This window comes from Balaenoptera acutorostrata, chromosome 9 (assembly GCF_949987535.1).
Source record: "Balaenoptera acutorostrata chromosome 9, mBalAcu1.1, whole genome shotgun sequence".
NCBI classification, from domain to species: Eukaryota; Metazoa; Chordata; class Mammalia; order Artiodactyla; family Balaenopteridae; genus Balaenoptera; species Balaenoptera acutorostrata.
Genome location: NC_080072.1, coordinates 56,506,982 through 56,528,008, shown reverse-complemented (window position 1 = coordinate 56,528,008; position 21,027 = coordinate 56,506,982). Strand labels below are relative to the sequence as shown.

General features: G+C 54.8%; 1 protein-coding gene across 4 annotated transcripts in view; it reads right to left on the bottom strand.

Moving 5' to 3' along the window:
- Positions 1-2,176: 2,176 nt before the first annotated feature.
- The window catches only part of CAPN5 (calpain 5), a 56,152-nt gene continuing 37,301 nt past the window's right edge, over positions 2,177-21,027 (bottom strand). For all 4 annotated transcript variants that reach the window (XM_057553636.1, XM_007187573.2, XM_057553637.1 and 1 more), the window contains 10 exons: positions 16,302-16,510; positions 12,445-12,637; positions 11,409-11,602; positions 10,649-10,726; positions 9,007-9,202; positions 8,238-8,360; positions 6,912-7,108; positions 5,883-5,998; positions 5,204-5,340; positions 2,177-4,250 (listed from right to left, as the gene is read on the bottom strand). In XM_057553636.1, coding sequence (XP_057409619.1) covers positions 4,068-4,250; positions 5,204-5,340; positions 5,883-5,998; positions 6,912-7,108; positions 8,238-8,360; positions 9,007-9,202; positions 10,649-10,726; positions 11,409-11,602; positions 12,445-12,637; positions 16,302-16,510 — 1,626 coding nt within the window. In that variant the 3' untranslated portion in view covers positions 2,177-4,067. The remainder of the gene's footprint in view (positions 4,251-5,203; positions 5,341-5,882; positions 5,999-6,911; positions 7,109-8,237; positions 8,361-9,006; positions 9,203-10,648; positions 10,727-11,408; positions 11,603-12,444; positions 12,638-16,301; positions 16,511-21,027) is intronic.

Sequence of the window (21,027 nt, the reverse complement as noted above, 5' to 3'; positions counted from 1 at the left end):
CGCCTCAGATGCGTCCCCCTGAAGTTCATCACTTCACCACTGCCCCACAGCTTGTTCTGGGGGCTGGGCCGCGGGATGCCTGCCGTCTCTAATCATCCAGGAAACCTTCTCGAAGCAGCTGACTGGGAGCAGTGCTGCATGTACCAGGGACTCGTGCAAACTGAGGTGGAAAATGCGATTTTACAGTAGGGGAGGAGGGTAAACGAGGAAGAGAGTGAACAAAATGTTCGTTATTAGCGTCAGCGAAGACAGTGCCACCGAGGACTCCCTGTTGAGACCTGGCCCTTGCACGTCATGGCCCTTTGCCTGCAGCGACCCTGGCAGCCGCCCCAGCCAGGCAGGCCTCTCCAGGACAGGTCTGGCCAGGGCGGAGGGAGGTACTCTTTTGGATTCTCTGTAACTGGGTTGTGCCTGCAGCGAAGGGGCCACCTGGCTGCCACCCAAAGGATGGGGTGGGGGACCCAGGGAGGGACCAATGGCCCAACTGCGCCACCGCCTGGGCACGGCTGCCCGATGGTGCCCCCTGGAGAGCAAGGCTGAGCATGCAGCCTCTGCCTGGAGCAGCGGGTGGGAAGCGACAGCGCTGGGACCCAGGCTCTGCCAAGGCTGGGGCTCCCTCTGACCCGACGATCCTGACCCCTGAAGACCCCTGGATGCTGGAGTGTGCTTGGCCGGGTGCCCATGACCGGAGTTGCTCCTGAACACTGTCCCCACTGCTGGACTCCCACCTGCCGTCCGCACTTGGTACCTACCATCCCTCTAATCATCTCTTGCTGAGCCGGCCAGACTGGGTGGGCGAGTGGTGTCAGCCTCACAAGTTGGGAAAGCTGAGGCCCGAAGAGGAAATGGTGCCCCAGGCAGAACGCAGGTCTGAGCTGTGAGGGATGGGCGCGGAGTGGCGCGGGGGTATGTGGTCCCCTCCAGATGCTGCCCAGCTACAGCTACTCAGCACCCACCAGCGGCCAGGCACTACGCTAAGGTGGGCACATCATTCAGCACATCCTTGTCTCCCAGTCTTATGAGGAAATCTTGGTCTTAGTTCATTTATTTTTCCCTTACTCCCCACTCCCAACCCAGCCATCAAGTTCTGTCCACGCTGCCTCTGAAATCTCTCTGGTTTCTCCTCCCCGCCACCCCCGGCTTTCTGGCTCGAGCTGCCATCATCTTCCCAACAGCCTCCACTCTGATCCTCTACATCCACCTGTACCCCCATAAGCCCATCTCCTTTTTGGCTGCCCTTCATGCGGCTGTCCCCCCTCTATTCCACAACTGGCTCGGGGCGAGGCCTTCCTGCCCCCAGCAGGCTCAGGGAACACCCAGTAGCTCCCACGCTGCCTCGCCACTGGTTCTCTGCATGTCTTCCCCACCAGTTTGTACATTGCCCCAGAGCAGGCACTGTGGCTGCTTCCCCCGCCCCCAGTGCCTGGGACGGGACTTGGGAAAAGGCCAAGTGAAGGGACAGCTGAATGACCCCAATGATGCCAGCACAGTCCCACCAGGCAGGCATCGGGGTCCAGCCTCAGCTGTAACTCCCTCACGTGGCTCTCTAACCAGAGGACAGTCACCCAGGCCTGGGAAACATTCCCTTCATTGTCCCTTATCCCCAGAGGGACAGACAGACACAGGAAGGCCTTTCTGGAATTGTGGTAACATTTATTCTGAGAACAGAACAGGTCTCCGCTCCCCTGACCCTGCGCTCGGCCCCGAGGGGAACGCAGCCCAGCTTGGGGTGCTGTGGGGCAGGAGCCCTACCCATCTGCAAATGGGGACTTGAGGCCCCCGTGGGCTGCAGGGCGCACCAGGCAAACAGAGCAGCTGCTCTCCCCACTCACCCTCCGGTCCCGGCCTGAAAGAGCTCCATCGTCACCTGTCCAGTCCCCGGGGCCTCCTGGGGACCAGGATCCCCACACAGCCAGGAGCCAGCCTGGCCCACCAAGAGGGGCAGGGCCGCCCAACCAGTTTCGTCTGAGAAGGGAGTCGAGGGACACAATGCCCGGCCCCCAGGCTAAAGCCCACACAGGTCTGCCAGCTGGTCCTGGTTTGCCCCCGTAGCCCAGGTGGACATGGCTGAGCAAAGACCCGTGTGTCGGCCCCAGAGGCCCCAGGCCGGCTTATCCGGCCCTCGACGCTCCACCCAACTCAGCAGTCTTCCTTTCAAACAGACACTGAGAAGTGGTGATTACATGACTGTGTATAGTGTGTACGCATACAAAGATACATAGAGAAAGGGTATTGTTTTGCCCTTATACAGCACTTGTTAGTAAGAGTGCTGACAAACGATAATCACTGGCCCCACTTTGCAGAGGGGGAAATCGAGGCACAGGAGGTTTAAGCAACTTGCTCCTGGTCACACACAAAGTCCTCACCCTAGGTTCAGGTTCTTGAGGAGAAGTCCCAGCTTTTTGAGAAGGAATCCTTTTGTCTTCCTTGTCATTCAGTTCCTGGCCCCTCCCGCGACCCAGGGCCAGGACACAGGAGCAGAGCCAGCCAGAGCGAGGGGTCAAGAATCCAGCAAAGTCAAGAATCCAGCATATCCAGCCAGGACACTGCACCCAAGAGCTAGATCTGGAGCTGAAAAGTCAGGTTCCCCAAAGGAATTCCCAGCAAGGCCACAGGAATTCGTGATCTTGAACCAACTGGACTTTTTCATTGACTTCACCTGGTCTGGAGCCTGAGAAGGGCACAGGAGAGATCCAAAGCTGGTCACAGCGCCAACACTCTCCAAGAACACAGCAGGTGCTGGCTTGTAAAACATCCAAGTACAAACCCCCATCTTCTTCATCAACCTCCAGACCTCCTCTGAGAAGGTATGACCTCGCCATGTCCCTCCCCAAGCAAATCAAAATAAAATCAGAGGATCACAGGAACTGGAGTTTAAGAAGAAAAAAGGGTTCTGGCTTTCAGTTTTCCTTTAAAAACCCCTGGTTAAAATTGAGAGTTAAAACGGAAAGAATATAAAACGTTGAGGACTAAAAGGAGTGTTTTGGTCCGGGCAGCAAGAGGGTTATGGCTCCTCAGCTACGTTTTGGGGGGAATGTTGGTGGAAGGGCCTCTGGTCAGACAATGGATTTACCATCTCCTGTCAAGCCCAATGTGCAAACTGATGCCAGCGGACCTGAGACCACCACTCCAGAGTCCCTGCTCCCGGGAAAAGCCCAGGTCTTGCAGCAGAGGGGGTCCTGGGGGCATGTGCCTCCCCTCAGGTCTCTCCCCGCCTGGCCCACTACATCAGACACACTCCTTCCCGCGTCAGGGCAGTGGAGGCAGGACGCCCTTCCTCTCCACCACCTCTCCGGGGACCCTAAACCAGAGGCTGGGAATGCAATCAGAACCTAGAAGGAGAAGGTGGTTGCAGCTCCTCTGGGCGTCTGTATCTGAGAGGACCTGAGAGCAGAGGCGAGGCCCAGGACGGACGCCGGGCCTCCCAGAGCTGCGAGGAGAGGCCCGGCTCCACATGGGGTCTCATGGGCATCGTTTATTCATTTGGCAAATCACCTTTGAATAAATACATGATGGGCGGGTGAGTGGGTGGGATTCGAGAATGGACAGATGTCACCTGGACATTTCCCAAATTCTAGCCTGGGCAGGAACCCAAGAGCCAAGAGTCCTTTCAAGGTGGCTAGAAAACCAGATGTAGGTGACAAAGAAAGCAAGTCTTGGACACTGGGGCAGGCCTGGGACACAAGGGGCAAGAGTGGGCCTTGGGGATGTGGCAGTTTGTGTGTAAACAAGTGACATCTTCTTGGCACTCTGCTGGCAGACAGCAGGGCCTTGGGAAAAGGTTTTCAACGGATAGAGTCCCTTAGCCATGGTGGCAGTTGGGGTAGGGAGGGCTATTTTAAATCTCAGGCAAGAAGACTCCTCTATGAGAAGGGAATGCTTTGGGGTCCTCGGGACACTGAGGCAAGTGTCCTTGAGAGGGGCAGAGACCTCCCAAGGTCACACAGCAAGTCAGTGGAAAAGCTGGGAAAAGGACGCCAGTGTCCCGGCTCCCAGGCTGGTCCCTGGCCTGGTTGCGGACATGCAGATGGTGGTGAGAACTGTGGGTGCAGGCAGACGGGCAGGTATCAGATGGCCGTGAGGGAGGCACTGCTGAGGACGCGCACAGCAACGGTGCCCGGCAGGTCGCTGGGCTGCCGGCTGCTGCGGTCTCGGAGGTGGAGGGTGTGCAGGGCCTGGAGGTCGTCCGAGCTGGCCTTCAGGTACACCTGGCCCAGGAACTCATCCTTCAGGACTCGGTAGTTCCAGATCTGGAAGGAGACAGAGGATGGTTGGGGGCCATCTCCAAGACAAGGACTATGGGTCTGTGAGGGCTGCTGACAGCGGCGGCAGAGCCCTGACGCCCCTTCCTGTGATGCAGGCTGGGCTGAGGAAAAGGAGCCCTGCACCTACCTCACCATGGACCTTGGGCAAGGCCATGCCCCTGCCAGAGCCTCAGGCTTCCTCCCATATGTCAAAGCTCCCCTCCATGTATACAGTTAAATCTGTCATTATTAGCTCTGACGTTGACCTTGGGTGACCTTGGACAAGTGATACACCCCCTGCTCTGGTTTCCCCATCTTCAACATGAGGTTTGGATCAACGGCTCCTAAGGCTCTTTCCAGCCCAAACATCTATGGGTCTGTGATTTGATCCGGTAGGACTCAGTGTTAAAAAACTTGGAAACCCTACAGTAGCTCCCCCAGGATACCCGAGCGTTTGTTTACAGATGGTTTCTCACCGGGAGAGATGCCGGCCTGGACTCCAGGGGCAGAGGGCTTCCTGCCAATGAGCTCAGAACTGTGGTCCCCTTGGCCTGAGAGGGGAAGGAAGCCCGTGCCCAGGACCCTGGCTTTCTGATCCCCTGCTCTCAAGCAACAGTCACCCCCACCATCTGCCACCAGGGGAATTAAAGGAACAACTCCCAAGGCTTTGGGGCAAGGTTGGCAGAGATGACGACTGTCCCTGGCCGGGAGTCTGACCCTGCTGTGTCCCACAATCCCTACAGCTAATCCAACTCATCAGCCCCACAGAGGGGACTCCGGGGTACCAGGAGGGGCAGGCAAGAAAATTCCCTAGGCCACACCATGTCGGAGACAGAGTGGAACCAGAACCCAGTGTTCTTGGGTCCCTGTCAAAGGCCCTGCCGTGCTGGGCCCAGCCACTCTGAGTGCGGAAGCATGAGGCGGGGGGCCCAGGAGGGACCCCAGACAGGCGGGCTCACCTGCACAGTGATGGGCTGGCTTGGCTTCTTGCGGTAGAAGATGCCTTTCACATCATACTCAGGCGTCGAGGTGCCTTTCTGCACGGCCGAGCGGACTTTGTCCCCCTCACTCTTGATGATCACGTAAGAGTTAGCCCCTAGAAAGAGGGAGTGGGCAACGGGGTGAGGGTGGGGCTGGGACAGGCCCCGGATGAGACAGATGTCTGGAAGCAGAAGCTTGGGCTCGTGTATTCAGGAGAAGGGAGACCAGAGCCTGGCCAGCTCCCTAAATTCCAGAGACAGGAGGGGGCATGCTGGTAATCTCTGGTCTCCAGACCTTTACCCAAGCTGTTCCCCCTGCCCGGAGCACCTTTCTCCCCTACTTTCCTTCACCAGGCTTCATACCTTAATACCTCCTCAGCCTGGAGAAAGGCCCCCCCGCCTCCAGGAAGCCTTCCCTGAGCCCTCCCTCCTAGCTGCCTGTCCCTGTGTCTGACTGCCCTGCCACACTGGAAGCTGCCCAAGGGCAGGAGGCAGAGCGTGTTCTTCTCTATACGCCCAGCTTCATCCCAGGGCTGGGCCCAAAGTGGATGTCAGGATGGGTTTGCTCATTCAATAAGTGAGAGCAGGAGAGCTCTGGAGGCTGTGTCTGTGGCTTGGGAGGGGAGGAGGGCTGGGGGTTTTCTCCAGGCAAGCTCACCTGTTGGGGAGTCCTTGAGACCAGTGGCCCCCAGGACATGCACCTGGGTCACCTGCTGGGGGTAGCCGCACAGGGAGCTCCAGCAGGAGCGGGGAGGCTCATCCAGGCGTAGCTCCCTGATGCAGGGCAGAGGAGAAGAGGCGGGAGGTGATGGAGAGGGTCCGGGAAGACGGAAGGTCAGGGGATTCAAGAAGAGTGGGGCGGGGGTCAAGAGCAGTGTTTAGTCCAGACAATGCTTGTCTCGGGCAAACAAACCCCCATAAGCTTCCTGCTGCTCCATCCCTACCCAAGGGTGCCCCCTCCTCCCCCAAGGGAAAAGCAATGTACCGAGCATTACTGTGTGCCAAGCACTCTGCTGGGATGTTACAGGTATTATCTCTAATCCTCACAAAGCCCTGGGAGATAAGTGACTGGCACTGTGCCCATTTTACGGATTAGGAAGCATCAGGATCACCGGGGGAAGGGGCTTGCCCAACACAGCACAGACTGGCGGGACCGAGGTCCGCTAATTCCACAAGCTGCCTCCCCAGTCTGGGATGTGGGCAGGGAGCACCGACTCTGGGCTGCCTAGCAAGGCGGGAGGGCAGTGTGGGATGCACAGGTCTGCACTGTAGCAGGGATGGGGATGGTTTCAGGGTCCACCTAGCCGGACTCTGCCACTGGTGGCACGGCCTTAGAAACCACCCCCAACCACCGTCGATCCCCAGTTCTGATCTGTAAAACGAAGGGGTCAGGCCTCCCACCCCAGGGTTCAGGAAGAGCAAATGAGATGAGTGAAAGCTTCTTTGTAAACTGTGAAACGCTCTGCACACGTGAGCAGCTGCTCCTTCGTGTGGCCAAGAGAGGCTGGGACAGGGGAGGAGGGGAAGGGAAAGAAAGGGGATGGATGCTAATGTCAGGCCAGGGAGGTTGGAGGTCCAGGCTCCACGGCTTAGGACGACACTGAAGATCTCTGGGCTGAAGACTGCGGGCCAGCCTGGTGTGGACCTGGGCCCTGCCAACCCAGGCCCCCAGCCAGTCCCCACGCACCGGCAGTTGGAGGGCACGTCAGTGAAGACTCGGAGCAGGAACTCGCCAGTGTGGCCTGGCTCGAAGGTGGTGGGGATGATGACGTAGCGGCCCTCGGGCTGCTCCGTGCGCAGGAAGACGCTGCGCGAGTTGATGTAGATGGAGCTGGCGGTCCTGTGCTGCAGGCTGTGCATGCGGTACTGGCGGTTCTCCTCCACCTGACGGGGGCGGAGACACCGGGTCACACAGAGCCCCTCACCCCACCCCGCACCCCACGTCTCCCCCTCGTTGCCAGAAGAGGCATATCTACAGAGTCAGAAGTACATGAGCATCTGTCTGCCTAGGGCTGGCGGGGCGGGAGGTGGATGCAACTGGGTGGTGGCGGCTAAAGGGTGCGGGGTTTCTTTTTGGGGTGATGGCAGTGTCCTAAAATTGACTGTGGCGATGGCTGCACAACTCTACGAATACACTTGAAGTGAGCGAGTCATATGGTATGAGAATTATATCTCATAAAGCTATTGAGAGGGGTGGCAATGGGAATCCCCCTGGTGACAATGTCTGTGGGGTTTCTGACATCACAACAGAATCAAGTAACACTATCTGCCCAGGACACAGCATGTGTCCATGAAATGACATCACCAGCTGCCGGGACATGCTGGACAATTCCTGGAATAAGTGCCATGATAAGCTAAAGTCACATCAGCGAAGGTCCTGTCACGTCAAAGTCACAACGTCAGCACGCAGTGAATGTTCCAACATTCTGACGTGAACAAACAGTTATAATACGACCCAGCACATCAAATGCCAGGATCTCGACGCAGGCTGTGGGCATAGCACACGCACGTGGTTTCATTAGGTTCTTGGTGTCTTGACAGGCCCACGCTGCCCCGCTACACTGCGTGTCATCACACACGGGGCGTCACAACATGCGGAAGGCCTTGGGGCCCAGGCCAGTGGGAAGCCCTCCTGGCTCTGCCCAGGTTGCCTCTTCCCAGTGCCCAGCAAGGCCTCCAACTCAGGGGGCCAGAGCCCTGAGGGAGGAAGCCGTGGGCGGCCCCCCAGAGCCCAGGCCCGACCACCAGCAATCGTCCCCTTCCCCGTCCAAACAGCCTGTGGGTCTGGGCAAGAAGAAATGAGGCTGAGAGCTCCAGCGGGGCCAATCCAAGGCAGGCTGGGCCTCTGTGGGGATCCAAACAGGACCTGTGTCACAGCACAACCATGGCATCAGCCAATGTGGCCAGGGTGACCGGGGTGATGTCGGAGATCAAAGTGTTCTAGAGTGTTCTCCCCCAGGCCCAGGCAGCCCAAACTCTCCTTACCCAGAGCAGGGGTCCCAGCTGGCCTCACCTTGTAGATGTCGAAGCCAATGGCCAGATTTTCACCCTTGCCATCCCGGCGGGTGGACTGTTTTGGCCGTTGTTGGATGCAGATCAGCACTTCATCTTCTGGCTTTTTGACATCAAAGATGTACTGCGGGTGCAGCAGAGGAAGAGGGACACACAGTGAGACCACACTGAAAATGCGCTCGGTGGCTCCCGAAGCTCAGCCCAGAACTCAGCTGTGTGAACTTGGGCAAGTCACATCACCTCTCTGAGCCTCATCCCTCATCTGTGAGATGGGCTGCAATGTCCACCCTGCATGCGGGGTGGGAGGACTCGGGGAAACGCTGGATGCTCAGCTCTGAGCCTGCATGCAGCTGGTGCTCAGTGAAGGCACACCGGGCGTGAGGACTAGGCGGGTGCCGGGGTCATGACCGAGGAGGCCGCAAGGGAGGAGTCCCCGTGGGGAGCCAGCCTGGCCAAGTTCCCCCAGAAGGAACAGCACTATGTGTGGAAACAAGGGGTTTGAGCCCCCAGCTCAGCCTCTAAATAAAATGTCCCTGTAACTCTTATCAGGGCACTCATTAGTCCTCAGAGCCTGCAGGTCATATTGTGAGGTTGGGGGTGACAGGACCTCCCAGACATGCCCATCCAACCCCGTTGTACAAATGGTGCACCGAACCCCACGGAGGTACAGGGATGTACCCGAGGTCATGCAGGAGTCCGTGGCAGGACGGTGCCGAGGGCCCCACAGTTGCTCAAGGGGCGGGGGGGTGGGGATCCCCAAGGAGGCCCACCTGCGGGTTCTGGAAGAAGGTGTCCTTGTGGTTGATGCAGCCCCCGCTGCGGTTGTGCAGCGGGTCCTCGTGTCGCGTCCACGCGCCGCACAGCCGGGCCTCCTCCCACGTCTTGTGTATGCTCAGGTAAGACGTGTTGATCAGGCGGCACTTGATGATGTCCGTGAAGTATCGGCACACGTCCTCAAAGGTCATCCTGGGCGTGGCAAGGGGCTGAGCCGGCCGGCCCCCCCCCTCCCCGCCCACCAGCCTGCCCACTCGCCCCACGTGCTCTGCACCACAGCCTACACAGCAAGTGTGGACATGGCATCACACGGACCCTTCACATCTCTTTTGGCTTCAGTCTCTTGCTTTGTAAAACGGGAATAAATCTAACGACAGCTGCCTATCTCACAGAGTTAGTGCAGGAATTAAGCAATGCAATAACAATAAAAGCATGTAATACAACTTCCAGCAGACAGGAGTTGCCAAAGGCTGGCCGTTACAATTATTAATAGTATGAATAACTAATGTGTACAGCCCTCTACAGTTTCCATCCATTATCATCCACAGCTAGTGGTGGAAACCCCTTGGTAGGCGAGCTGCAGTGGCCAGGATGCTGCCACACCTCCAGGAGCCCGGGCGGGGGGAAGGGAAGTGCCCACCCACCTTCAAGGGTGCACATATATGAGAATATGCACATATATGCATCAAGGGTGAACATATCTGAGAAAGGCCTTAGGAGGAAGCCCTTTCCTGATGAGGGTTTTCTACTGCTATGTTTTAATTCGACTGGCCCCTGAGCCAGACTGGCCAAAGTGGATCTCATCTACAGGAGCCCAGACCAGAAGGCCTGGGGGGCCTCCTGCAGCAGCTCCCCTGACACCTGCAGGAGGGGACCTCACTGGGGTGCCAGGATCACTGCCATCTGCCTCTGGATCTGCCTGGGGCCCTCACAACATCTCCCACACACAGGGTACCCTGTATCCCTCCAGGAAGTGGCTCAGTCTCCAAATCAAGTGTCCTGCTGAAGAAAGACACTGAGCCTGGCAAGCAGGGCTAAATGCAGAATGAATGAATGCCGAATGAATGAATGCAGGAGTGAATGAATGCAGGAATCATTATCATGCTCTTTAAGCAAGGCTGTTGCCATCTTCCAAGCTCACCTCCTCACCTCCCTGAACTCACTCTTCCCATCTCAAACCCAAGTGTGCTCTCTTGCCTCTGGGCTGGGTCTCTGTCCTTGCCCACCAAGGGCTCCTCTGCACCCTGAGTCTTGGCTCCTCCAAAGGGCCTCTCCTCTTTCTACCTGCTCTCGGCATCAGGCTGCCAGCGTGCCCTCTGCCCTCTGGACAATTTCCCACCTGCTGGTACCCTGGCCTAGTTGCCGAGGGCTCAGCCTGGGTACCAGAGCAGCCCAGGGTCCCCTGACATGGGCAGTGGGGGCTATGGGGACGAAAGGGTCCATTCTGCCCAATTCACTTTACAGAGGAGGAAACAGGCCCAAAAAGATGCAGTGACATAGCCGAGGCCACACGGCAAGTTGATGGTGGGGCATTTTCAGAGCCCTGGCTCCCGCCTCCCTGTCCAGCGCTTCCTGCCCGGCACACAGGAGGCTCCCCTCTCAGCCCTGGACATCCGCCCAGGGCAAGTGCACACTCACCAGAACTCGCCGTCATCCTGCACAGTCACACCCAACTTCTCCCGCTCACTCTTGCTCACTTTCTGCCACTCCTCTGAGCTGGGATGTGAGCACAGGGGAGGGAAGGGAGAGGAGTATCAGAGGAGGGACCCCATCAGGGCCACTCTGGCAAGGGTCAGGAGGCATGAGGGACAGCTGAGTACTAGGCCGCCATCAGTGTGGATGTGGTCGGGGGCACCCAGGGCCATACCCAGGCCCCTCTCCAGGAAGTCCTGTCTGCCCACTCTCGCAGGCAACCGTGGGCTGCCACCATGCCGGGGACCCGGAGGTCTGGGAGCAAAGCTGCAGGCTGGGGGCAAGGGGGGACTGACCCACAGTGAAGGGAGCTCCTTCACTGGGGGCCTAGGCTCTGCTCCTCTCCTGGCCTCACCAAGGCCATTAGCCAAGCACAGGGCAGTCACCCCCATTCCCACCCCTGGTGGCCTCCCTCCCTGTTTTCCTCCCCACTCAAGCACCAGACTGGTCTCTACATCCCCTATAGGAATCAGCTCATCCCCACCTCCAGACCTCTGCCCATGCTGAATCCACCCCCCCACATGCCTGCTCCAAAGTAAGTCTTCTCCTAATGTCATCCTCCCCCCAAATCCTTTAAGGCCCAGCCCTGGTGCCACCTCCTCCAGGAAGTCCACCCTGTCCTTGCCCAAGCCCTCGTACCCCAGCCCACCCACCTGGGGTCTGCCCTGTGCCTGCCCCCTGTCCTTGCCCAAGCCCCGGGCCTCACGTGTCACTCCAGGGCCCGTTCCACTCCCGCTCGCCCCAGGGGTTGCGCAGGCGGATCATGTCCAGCTTCTCTGACTTGAAGAAGGCCAGCAGGCCACGGCCCAGGCGCACCTTGCGTACATCAGTGATGGCATACGCGTGGCCCTTCACCAGGCCACACGCCAGCCGGGCCTCCATGTCTGCCGCTGTCACTGCCTGTGGGACACAGTTGCTCAGAGGCAGGGCAGGTCAGGCTCCACCTGGAGCCAGAGGCCACACCACCCCCTACAGGACAGGGAGGGAATGGCAGCCCCGCACAAAGGGGAGACCTGATTCCTCTGAGGTTAGGGACTGACCTCCGCATTCACAGCCCTTTACAAAGCCGGGGAACAGCAGTGGGGGATAAAGGAAGGGACCTGAAGTGGGATCGGCCCAGGGCTGTGTTGGAATCGACTAGCACTGGCTCAGTTTTGCAATCTGGTTGTTAAAACGTTAGCCTGAAATCAACCATGGTGGGAGTATTTACACCACAGAAGTCAGCAAACCAGGGCTTTTTAATTTTCCAGTCTTTTATCAACATACCACTGGGTCAGCCAAACCTGGGTTCAAATTCTGCCTTCACTGAGTCCCAACTTTCCCACCCAAAACATGAGCAGTCGATGAAATAAGACAATCCTCTTGAAGAGCCCAGGCCTGTGCCAGCAGGCAGTAGGGGCTCCCTCGCCCTTCCCATTGCCTCGCAACTGTGATGCCTTAAGCCTTGGCCAAAGGACCTATCACTCCCTTATGAAAGGGCTGAAAAGGGGGACGCTAGTTGAACAGTGTGGGCAAGGCCTTTCATAGTGTAAAGGTTAGGGCAGGGGGCCTGAGGCTTGCGCTGTCCAGCACTGGGGAGGGGCTGCACCCTCTAACTGCTCCCCTCCTCCCATGAGGCTGAGGGTCTGGATTTATGATCCAACCTGAGCAGGGGCTCTCCCTGAAAAGCCAGTCACCTCCCACCCCAATCAGGGTCAGTGAAGGGGAGGGGCCGCCTCCGGGGCTTGGCTCTGTGTTCTCACCTTGATGGAGGCACTGATGAGGCCTCCCCGGCTGTGCACTTTCAACACGCGCTCAAAGAGCTGGTTCCTCTTGGCCTCATCACTGGCAAAGTCACTCTCGGTCAAGTCGATGGGCTCGGAAACCCCACCTGTGAAGTCCACCAGCGCATCCGCCGTGTTGCCTCCATCCAGGGCCTGGTAACAGCCCGCCAGCCTGGAAACAATGTGGAAAGAACTCCCAGCTCATGTTCACCAGCCAGTCTAAACCCTTCACCTGATAGGGGAGATTTCTGAGACTCAGAGAGGTCAAGAGAACTGCTAAGGTCACACAGCAGGCCACACAACAGAGCCAACCCAGGTCTCCGGCTCCCAGGCCAACGTCTGTCCCACTGAACCACAACCATTTTGTCACTCAAATTCCCTTGGCCTTCACAGCCCCACCTTCAAAAATTAGCTGTCCAGAAATCCAGCAATTCTTTTCAGAAGTGTTAAAAGTTCATATGTCTTTTGACATAATTCTGTTCGAGTAACATTATTTATAACAATGTAAAACTAGCAATCACCTAAATGTCTAACAACAAGAGAACTGGTTTTAAAAGCTAATGTTGCCTCTCAAGCGGCCATTGAAGAAAACACTGTAAAGGAACTCCTACTGCAGGGAAAATGCTAGTGCCTGCTTATTACATTTGAAAAAGCAATACAGCGGACTCCAATTATGTCTAAAATGCATGCAATAATTCATTGCAAAAAGATTAAGCATCTACTATGTGCAACAGAGCAGGTGCTAGGACACAGCTGTGGCTCCTTATTTAAATGTTAGGAAAAAGGTTGGGGGCTTCCCTGGTGGCGCAGCGGTTGAGAATCCGCCTGCCAATGCAGGGCACACGGGTTCGAGCCCTGGTCTGGGAAGATCCCACATGCCACGGAGCGGCTGGGCCCGTGAACCACAATTACTGAGCCTGCGCGTCTGGAGCCTGTGCTCCGCAACAAGAGAGGCCGCGACAGTGAGAGGCCCGCGCACCGTGATGAAGAGTGGCCCCCGCTTGCCACAACTAGAGGAAGCCCTCGCACAGAAACGAAGACCCAACACACCCAAAAATAAATAATTAATTAAAAAAAAAAAAAAAAAAAAGGTTGGGGTCTTAAAGGCAGAGTGCCAAATGTGAACATGAGAAGCTGAATGGGATATATCACAAAACACCATTTCCATAAATCGAAAATATACGCCCACAAAACACCAGCACAGGTTTTGCAAGGTAACCTACAAACAAAAGAGCCATCAAAGATGTTAAAAGAGCTGCCAGTGGTGGGGGAGGGTGCAGGGAGAGCAAAGGGAAGAAATGGAGACATGGAGAGGGGGTGGGGCCTTGAGGGGACAATGTCCTGCTGTCCTGAACAGAGGAGCTGCCTCATTAACCCAGATGGCCCAAAACAGGGAAGGGGAGAACAGCAACCTGGGAGAATATGCAGGAGTATAGGAGAGTTTTATTATCCTCTGCATGGTTTCCTATATTTTCTGGATTTCCTATAACAGACATGCATTCTTTTTATAATTTTAAAAGTAAATAAAAGAAAAAAAAAACAAGCATAAATGGTGCAGCCCCTGTGTAAAACAGTTTGGTGGTTTCTCAAAACTGTAAACACAGAACTACCATACGACCCAGCAATTCACTCCTAGGTATGTATTCCAAAGAACTAAAAGGAGACATTCAAACAGATACCTGCACATCAATGTTCATAGCTACATTACTCATAATAGCAAGCAGGTGGAAACAGTTTACCCGAGTGTCCATCAACAGATGAATGGATAAACAAAATGTGGCACACACATACAATGGGATACTATTCAACCATAAACAGGAATGGAATTTTGATACACGCTACAACATGGCAAGACCTTGAAAACACTATGCTAATTGAAATAAGGCAGACACAGAAGGACAAACAGTCCACTTATATGAGCTACCTGGAATAGGAAAATTCATAGAGACAAAAAGCAGAATGGAGGTTCCCAGGGTTGGGAGAAGGGAGAAAGAGGGAGTTCTTGTTTAGTGGGTAACAGAACTTATGTTGGGGATGATGAAAAGTATCATCATCTATACTGGATATAGACAGTGGTGATGGGTACAAAGCATTGTGAATGTAATTGATGCTACTGCATCGTACACTTACACATGGTCAAAATGATAAATATTACATTTTGGACAATTTTTAAAATAATAAAAATTTTACTTAAAAGAAAAAAAAAAAAAAAGAGCTAGCCCACTGAGTCACTGAGTGGGTCTCCCAGAGTGGGAGGAGAGGAGCCTGCACCAAGGACCATGGTGACGAACTGACCACCAGGGGGCGGGTTTTGCTTTCTTAGGACTAAAAATGGAATCTGCCAACATGTGTTCATGGGTTTGCCTCTTTGTTTTTCAATTTTATTTTATTTATTTTTTTATACAGCAGGTTCTTATTAGTTATCCATTTAATACATATTAGTGTATACATGTCAATCCCAGTCTCCCAATTCATCCCACCACCACCCCAGCCCCTGGCACTTTCCCTCCTTGGTGTCCATATGTTTGTTCTCTACATCTGTGTCTCTATTTCTGCCCTGCAAACCAGTTCATCTGTACCATTTTTCTAGGTTCCACATATATGCATTAATATACGATATTTGTTTTTCTCTTTCTGACTTACTTCACTTCGTATGACAATCTCTAGATCCATTCACGTCTCTACAAATGACCCAATTTCGTTCCTTTTTATGGCTGAGTAATATTCCATTGTATGTATGTATCACATCTTCTTTATCCATTCGTCTGTCAATGGGCACTTAGGTTGCTTCCATGACCTGGCTATTGTAAACAGTGCTGCAATGAACATTGGGGTGCATGTGTCTTTTTGAATTATGGTTTTCTCAGGGTATATGCCCAGTAGTGGGATTACTGGGTCATATGGTAATTCTATTTTTAGTTTTTTAAGGAACCTCCATACTGTTCTCCATAGTGGCTGTATCAATTTACATTCCCACCAACAGTGCAAGAGGATTCCATGGGTTTGTTTTTGATGATGGAATTTTTGTTTTTCCTTTTACACACACACACACACACACACACACACACACACACACACACACTGTCCAAGGAGAGTGACAAACAGGCCTGGGAGGAAGAATCAAGGAGAGGCTCCCACAGAGCTGGTCTCTGACCCCACTGGCCCTCCTGCGCCAGGCCTGCACCTGTCCTGCAGGGGCCTGGGCAGGTCACTCTGCCCCAAAGCCCTCCACAGCTCAGCAAAACTTTGCTCATGCCCATGCTGGGAACCCAGGGCCTGGCACAGAGCAGGAGGAGGGGCAGCAAAGATAGAATGGCTGGACAGTCAGGTAGACAGACCAGTGGGTGGGTGAAGGGGAGGCCCAGCAAGCAGGAAAGGCAGTGGTTTGTCCCAACCTCCTCGACCAGCCCGGGCTCGGAAACACCACGTGCCGAACGAGGCCTCTAGGGAGGGCTCAGCAACTTGGATCTTTGGAAGAGAACCATTGACCTGAATATGGTTGCTGGCTCTGCCCCCGGCTACCTGCAGGACACCTGCCTGGGCCTCCATCTTCCCAGGTAGAAGCGGGAGTACCTATTCCTCTCTATGTGGGCCGGTTGTGGGGACCTGACACCAGGTACCCAGAGGCCCTGCAGTCCAGGCCTCCACCACACCTGGCGTAGGTTCAGCTGGCTGTGCTCTGGGCGCCGGGCTCTGAGCTTGCTGTGTGTGTTTGCACCTGCCCCTCACCTCTCTGTGCCTGGAGCCCCAGCGAGAGGAACACCGCACAGAGCCCACGAGCAGTTCCGCCCCAGCCTGGCCGCCTGCCCGCCCGCCCGCCTGCCACTGGCACCTACTTGGCATAGGCCTTCTCCACCAGGGCACACCAGAACTCATTGCGGGAGCTGGAGTGGCAGTAGATGAGCTGGTTGTTGACTGTGGGCAGCCGGTCATCGATGACCACGTCCACCCACTCCCCGAAGCGCCAGAAATGGAAGTGAAAGATGCCCACGTAGGTGTTGGGCTTCTCGGGGTCCCACTCCTGCTCCTTCCAGTCTGGGATGACCTGGATGGGGAGGGGGACAGGATGGGGACACACAGAGGGTCACAGCTGGCTTCCCGAGGAAATGGGGGTGCGTGCCTCCAGGGAATCAAATGGAAAGGAATACTGGGTTCAATTCCCATCTCTGCCATGAACCAGTATGGGACTTGGGCAAATCCTTCTCATCTCTGGGCCTCAGTTTCCCCATCTCTGAAGGGGTTGGAGGCCCCCTGAGGCTCCTCCCAGCTCTGTCATTCTAAGATTCTATGAGCTTCCCCTTCCCTTCCTCATGCCTCCATCTGCATCCTCCCCCTCAGAAATATAGCACATCCATCCAAGTTCCTGCCTGGTCAATGGTGCCACCGTGCCCCCTGTCCTGCCCGAGCCAGAAGCTGGCAGCCATGTTGGCCTCCCCACTTTCCCTCTCTCCATCCAATCCGAGCTCCTACATTCTGCTAAAATGCATCTCCTCCTCTCCAGCCCGCCAGCACCACCCTGGCCCGGTCCCCCATCTCCTTGCCCCGGGACACTAACAGCAACAGCAACCACATCTGCCCGTGCCCCACACAGCAGCACAGTGATCTTTCTGATCAGGTCCCCTGGAAAATAAAGTCCACACTCTTAATATGTTCTGTCCCCAGGCTCATGTCTCTACCCTCACCCACCCCAGCCTCCACCTACTGCGCCCTGCTCCAGGCTCTTTCTCTGGTCAGGAACTCCGCACCTGCTCTTCCTGCAGCTGACTCTCACTTGTCCTTTAAGGCCTACCCTCCTCCTCCAGGAAGCCCTCCTTGACTCCTCAGACTAGGCCAGGACCCCTGTCCATCCATCTCACGGCCCCTGGCACTTCTCCTCTGAGACACTTTCCCCAGTTATAATTACACAAGTGTGTGACGTTGTGTTCGGTGCTGCTACTGTCACTGGAATGTCCACTCTCTTAGGGCAGAGACACGTCAGTCTTGGTCACTGCTAGCCACCCAGCACCTAGTCCAGGGCCTGGCTCAGAGAGGGTCTTTAATAAACATGTGTTAACTGAATGAATAAATTCATAGGCATCCACTGGGACTCTTAATAAAATTGATTATTTATGGAGCATCTTGGAAATGTCAGATACCAAGCCTGTGACTGCCATGGGTTATCTCAGTTCAATTCACACAACCACCCCATGAAATTACTAATATATCCATCCTTACTTTACAGATGAGAACATCAAGGCTCAGAGAGGGCAAGTAACTTGTCCAGGGTCACATTGCTAGAAAATATACACATTGTTTGGAGGCAGGCAGACCTGGGTTTGAAGCCAGGATTCAAACGCAGGTCTGTCTGCCTCCAAATCATGAGTACTTTATCAGTGTGGACCACTCTGCACCCAGCCCCACTCTGGCACTGAGAACCCAGATGATTCAGACATGGTCCCCGCCCTCGGGAGGCTCCCAGTCTGGTGGGAGAGGCAGGCACACAGGCGAGTGCTCAGGCTGACACGGGGTACATGCGGGGCCGTGGAGAGAAGGGAGTGGTGGGCCTGACCCTGGAGGACAAGCAGCGGCTTCTGAGCAGGTGTCCTGAGAGCTGGCGGTGGGCATCTCCCCAGCAGACTAGGACAAACAGAGGCAATTTGGGGCAGCAGGAGGTGGGGAGGCAGGAGAAAAACCCTCTCCCTGCTGAGTCAGGGGGACCTGCTGGCCCTTTCGGGCAAGGACGCAGAGGAGCCAAACCCCAACAAGACCATAAGAACCATCTTCTAGAAGAAAATCACTCCCAGGTATGGGGGTGGGCACGCAGGCAATCTGGCTGAGGAGCCAGAGACGTATCAGGAGGCTGTAAATCCCAAGGTTGGGAGCAGCCTGAGCACAGAGACTTCAGCCAAAAGCCATTCCCAACCCCCACCCTCATTAAGGATGCTTTTGTTTACACACCTCTAACCATCAACAGGGATGCTGGCAAAGAGAAATGCTCTCTGGTGGGACATTCGGGACCAAGACAATGAAAATGATAAGCACAGTGAGAGGCGCTACAGCCACTAATGGAGCCTAGCTAAGTGCCGTAGGGCCTGAACCCTCAGGGCTGTCTTCTGAGGCGGTAGGGCAGGAAGTCGCTTCAAAAGGCCACCCACAGGCACCAGTGAGGGAGGCAGGATTCACACTCAGGGCTTCAGAGCCTGACACAGAGTCTAGAACCCAGCAAGGGCTGATTACTAGCTGGTCCCTTTTCAGTCAACTCTGTGTCCTTTCTCAGTGAAAACTCCCAGGCCGGCCTCTGCCCTGACCCCTGGCACATTCCCTGACACTTGATTTCAGGACAGAAAAGTGTATCTGAAATGGGGTACAGGGACTTCCCTTGTGGCGCAGTGGTTAAGAATCCGTCTGCCAGTGCAGGGGACACGGGTTCGAGCCCTGGTCCAGGAAGATCGCACATGCCATGGAGCAACGAAGCCCGTGCGCCACAACTACTGAGCCTGCGCTCTAGAGCCCGAGAGCCACAACTATTGAGGCCATGTGCCACAACTACTGAAGCCACGCGCCTAGAGCCCGTGCTCCATAACAAGAGAAGCCACCGCAATGAGAAGCCTGCGCACCGCAACGAAGAGTAGCTCCAGCTCGCAACAACTAGAGAAAGCCCGCACGCAGCAGTGAAGACCCAACGCAGCCAAAAATAAATAAATAAATAAATTTATTTTGAAGAAAAAGGGGTACATGCAGGTGCACAGAGCAATGGAGAGTCAGAAGCTGGGAACACTGGCCTGGCCACTGCACCCTCCTCCACTCCTCCCTGGACTGCACGGGATGTGGAAGAAGGATGGGGGAGGGGGGAGGGAGGAAGAGGAGCCCTCGCAGGAGCTGGGAGGTACCAATGGGGCCATGGGAGGATCATTAGTCGAACCCAGGGCTTGGCTCTGAACCCTCTGTGACTCAAAAGGCAGCTAATGAGGCTCCAGGGCCTGTGATACAGAGTCAGCAATCTCCATGGGCCTCAATTTCCCTCCCACATCACAGCCCTTCAAGGAAGCCCTTCAAGGTAGCCCCAGGCCAGCCTTCTCACCCCTCAGCCCCTCTCTGCTGCCAGCCAGGGTACCAAGCGAGAGGAAGGAGTCTGTCCAGGGAGGTGTGCTCCCACGGGCACACAAACCAATCACCTTCCACACCACATCCGGTCATGCCAGAAATCAAGGAAGCAACCAGAGGATTCAGGACCAATCTGAAGAGGCTCCCATTAGCCAAAGACGGGCCAATCTGAGCAGCAGTGAAGGATAATGATGGTGATGAATGAAAACACATCCAATATGTTCAAATCCATGAGACCATGATGATATTAACACAAACAAATAATTAGTCACTATTGGGGGGTGGCAGGGAATCAACTCATTTTTTTGAAACTGGAAATCGAAAGGAAAAAAAAAAAATCAAAGACTTATCCTGACTTTTCTATACAAACTGTGCCACAGAGTAACCAACAGCAGATGAAGGGAGGTTTTTATCTGGTGATGAATTCCATCTAAGAAGCGAGAAGAAATTAGAATATTAGACTCCTATTCTTTTTTTTTTTAAATATATTTATTTATTTATTTTTGGCTGCGTTGGGTCTTCGTTGCTGTCTGTGTGGGCTTTCTCTAGTTGCGGCGAGCAGGGGCTACTCTTCATTGTGGCGCGCGGGCTTCTCATCGGGGTGGCTTCTCCTGTTGCGGAGCACAGGCTCTAGGAGCGTGGGCTTCAGTAGTTGCAGCACGAGGGCTCAGTAGTTGTGGCTCGTAGGCTCTAGAACGCAGGCTCAGTAGTTGTGGCGCACGGGCTTATTTGCTCCGCGGCATGTGGGATCTTCCCGGACCAGGGCTTGAACCTGTGTCCCCTGCGTTGGCAGGCGGATTCTTAACTACTGCGCCACCAGGGAGGGAAGTCCTAGACTCCTATTCTTTTGCAACCACTGACAAATAATGGATTTAGGCAATCATGGCTTCTAACATCGATTTAGGATCACCGATGGTTCCTATGTCACAAAAAAGAGACAACCCGACATTATGTACCTCCTGAGTGAACTTCGCCTATGAAGCAGTTGTGCAAAAAAATTGTGCCGCACCTTATAAAGCCTCCAGAGGTGAGTGCTACCTCACAGGAAACTCAGGGCACAGACAAATATTAATCAACACCATGAAAACGAAGCCTGCAAAATCCAGATGGTTGGAAACTCCACAGGACAAATGACTGGCTTCTTCAGCAACTAGATTGCAAGGAAAAAATATGAAAAGATGAAGGGGAACCAGCGGACTGCAGCAATAGACCTTTGTTTGGATCTGATTCAAACAAACTGTAAAATATACATATAAACATTTCTGACCCAGAGTGGAAACCAGAACATTTACTGGGTATTTGATGATATTAAGGAATTCTTATAAAGTTATTTTAGTTATGCTACGATATTATGGTTCCGGGTTTTTGTTTTGAATGAGTCCTTATCGTTCAGAGATACATCCAGAAATATTTACAGATGAAATGACATGCTGCCTGGGGGGAGCGGGGTTGTAGAGGAAACAAGATCGACCATGAGTT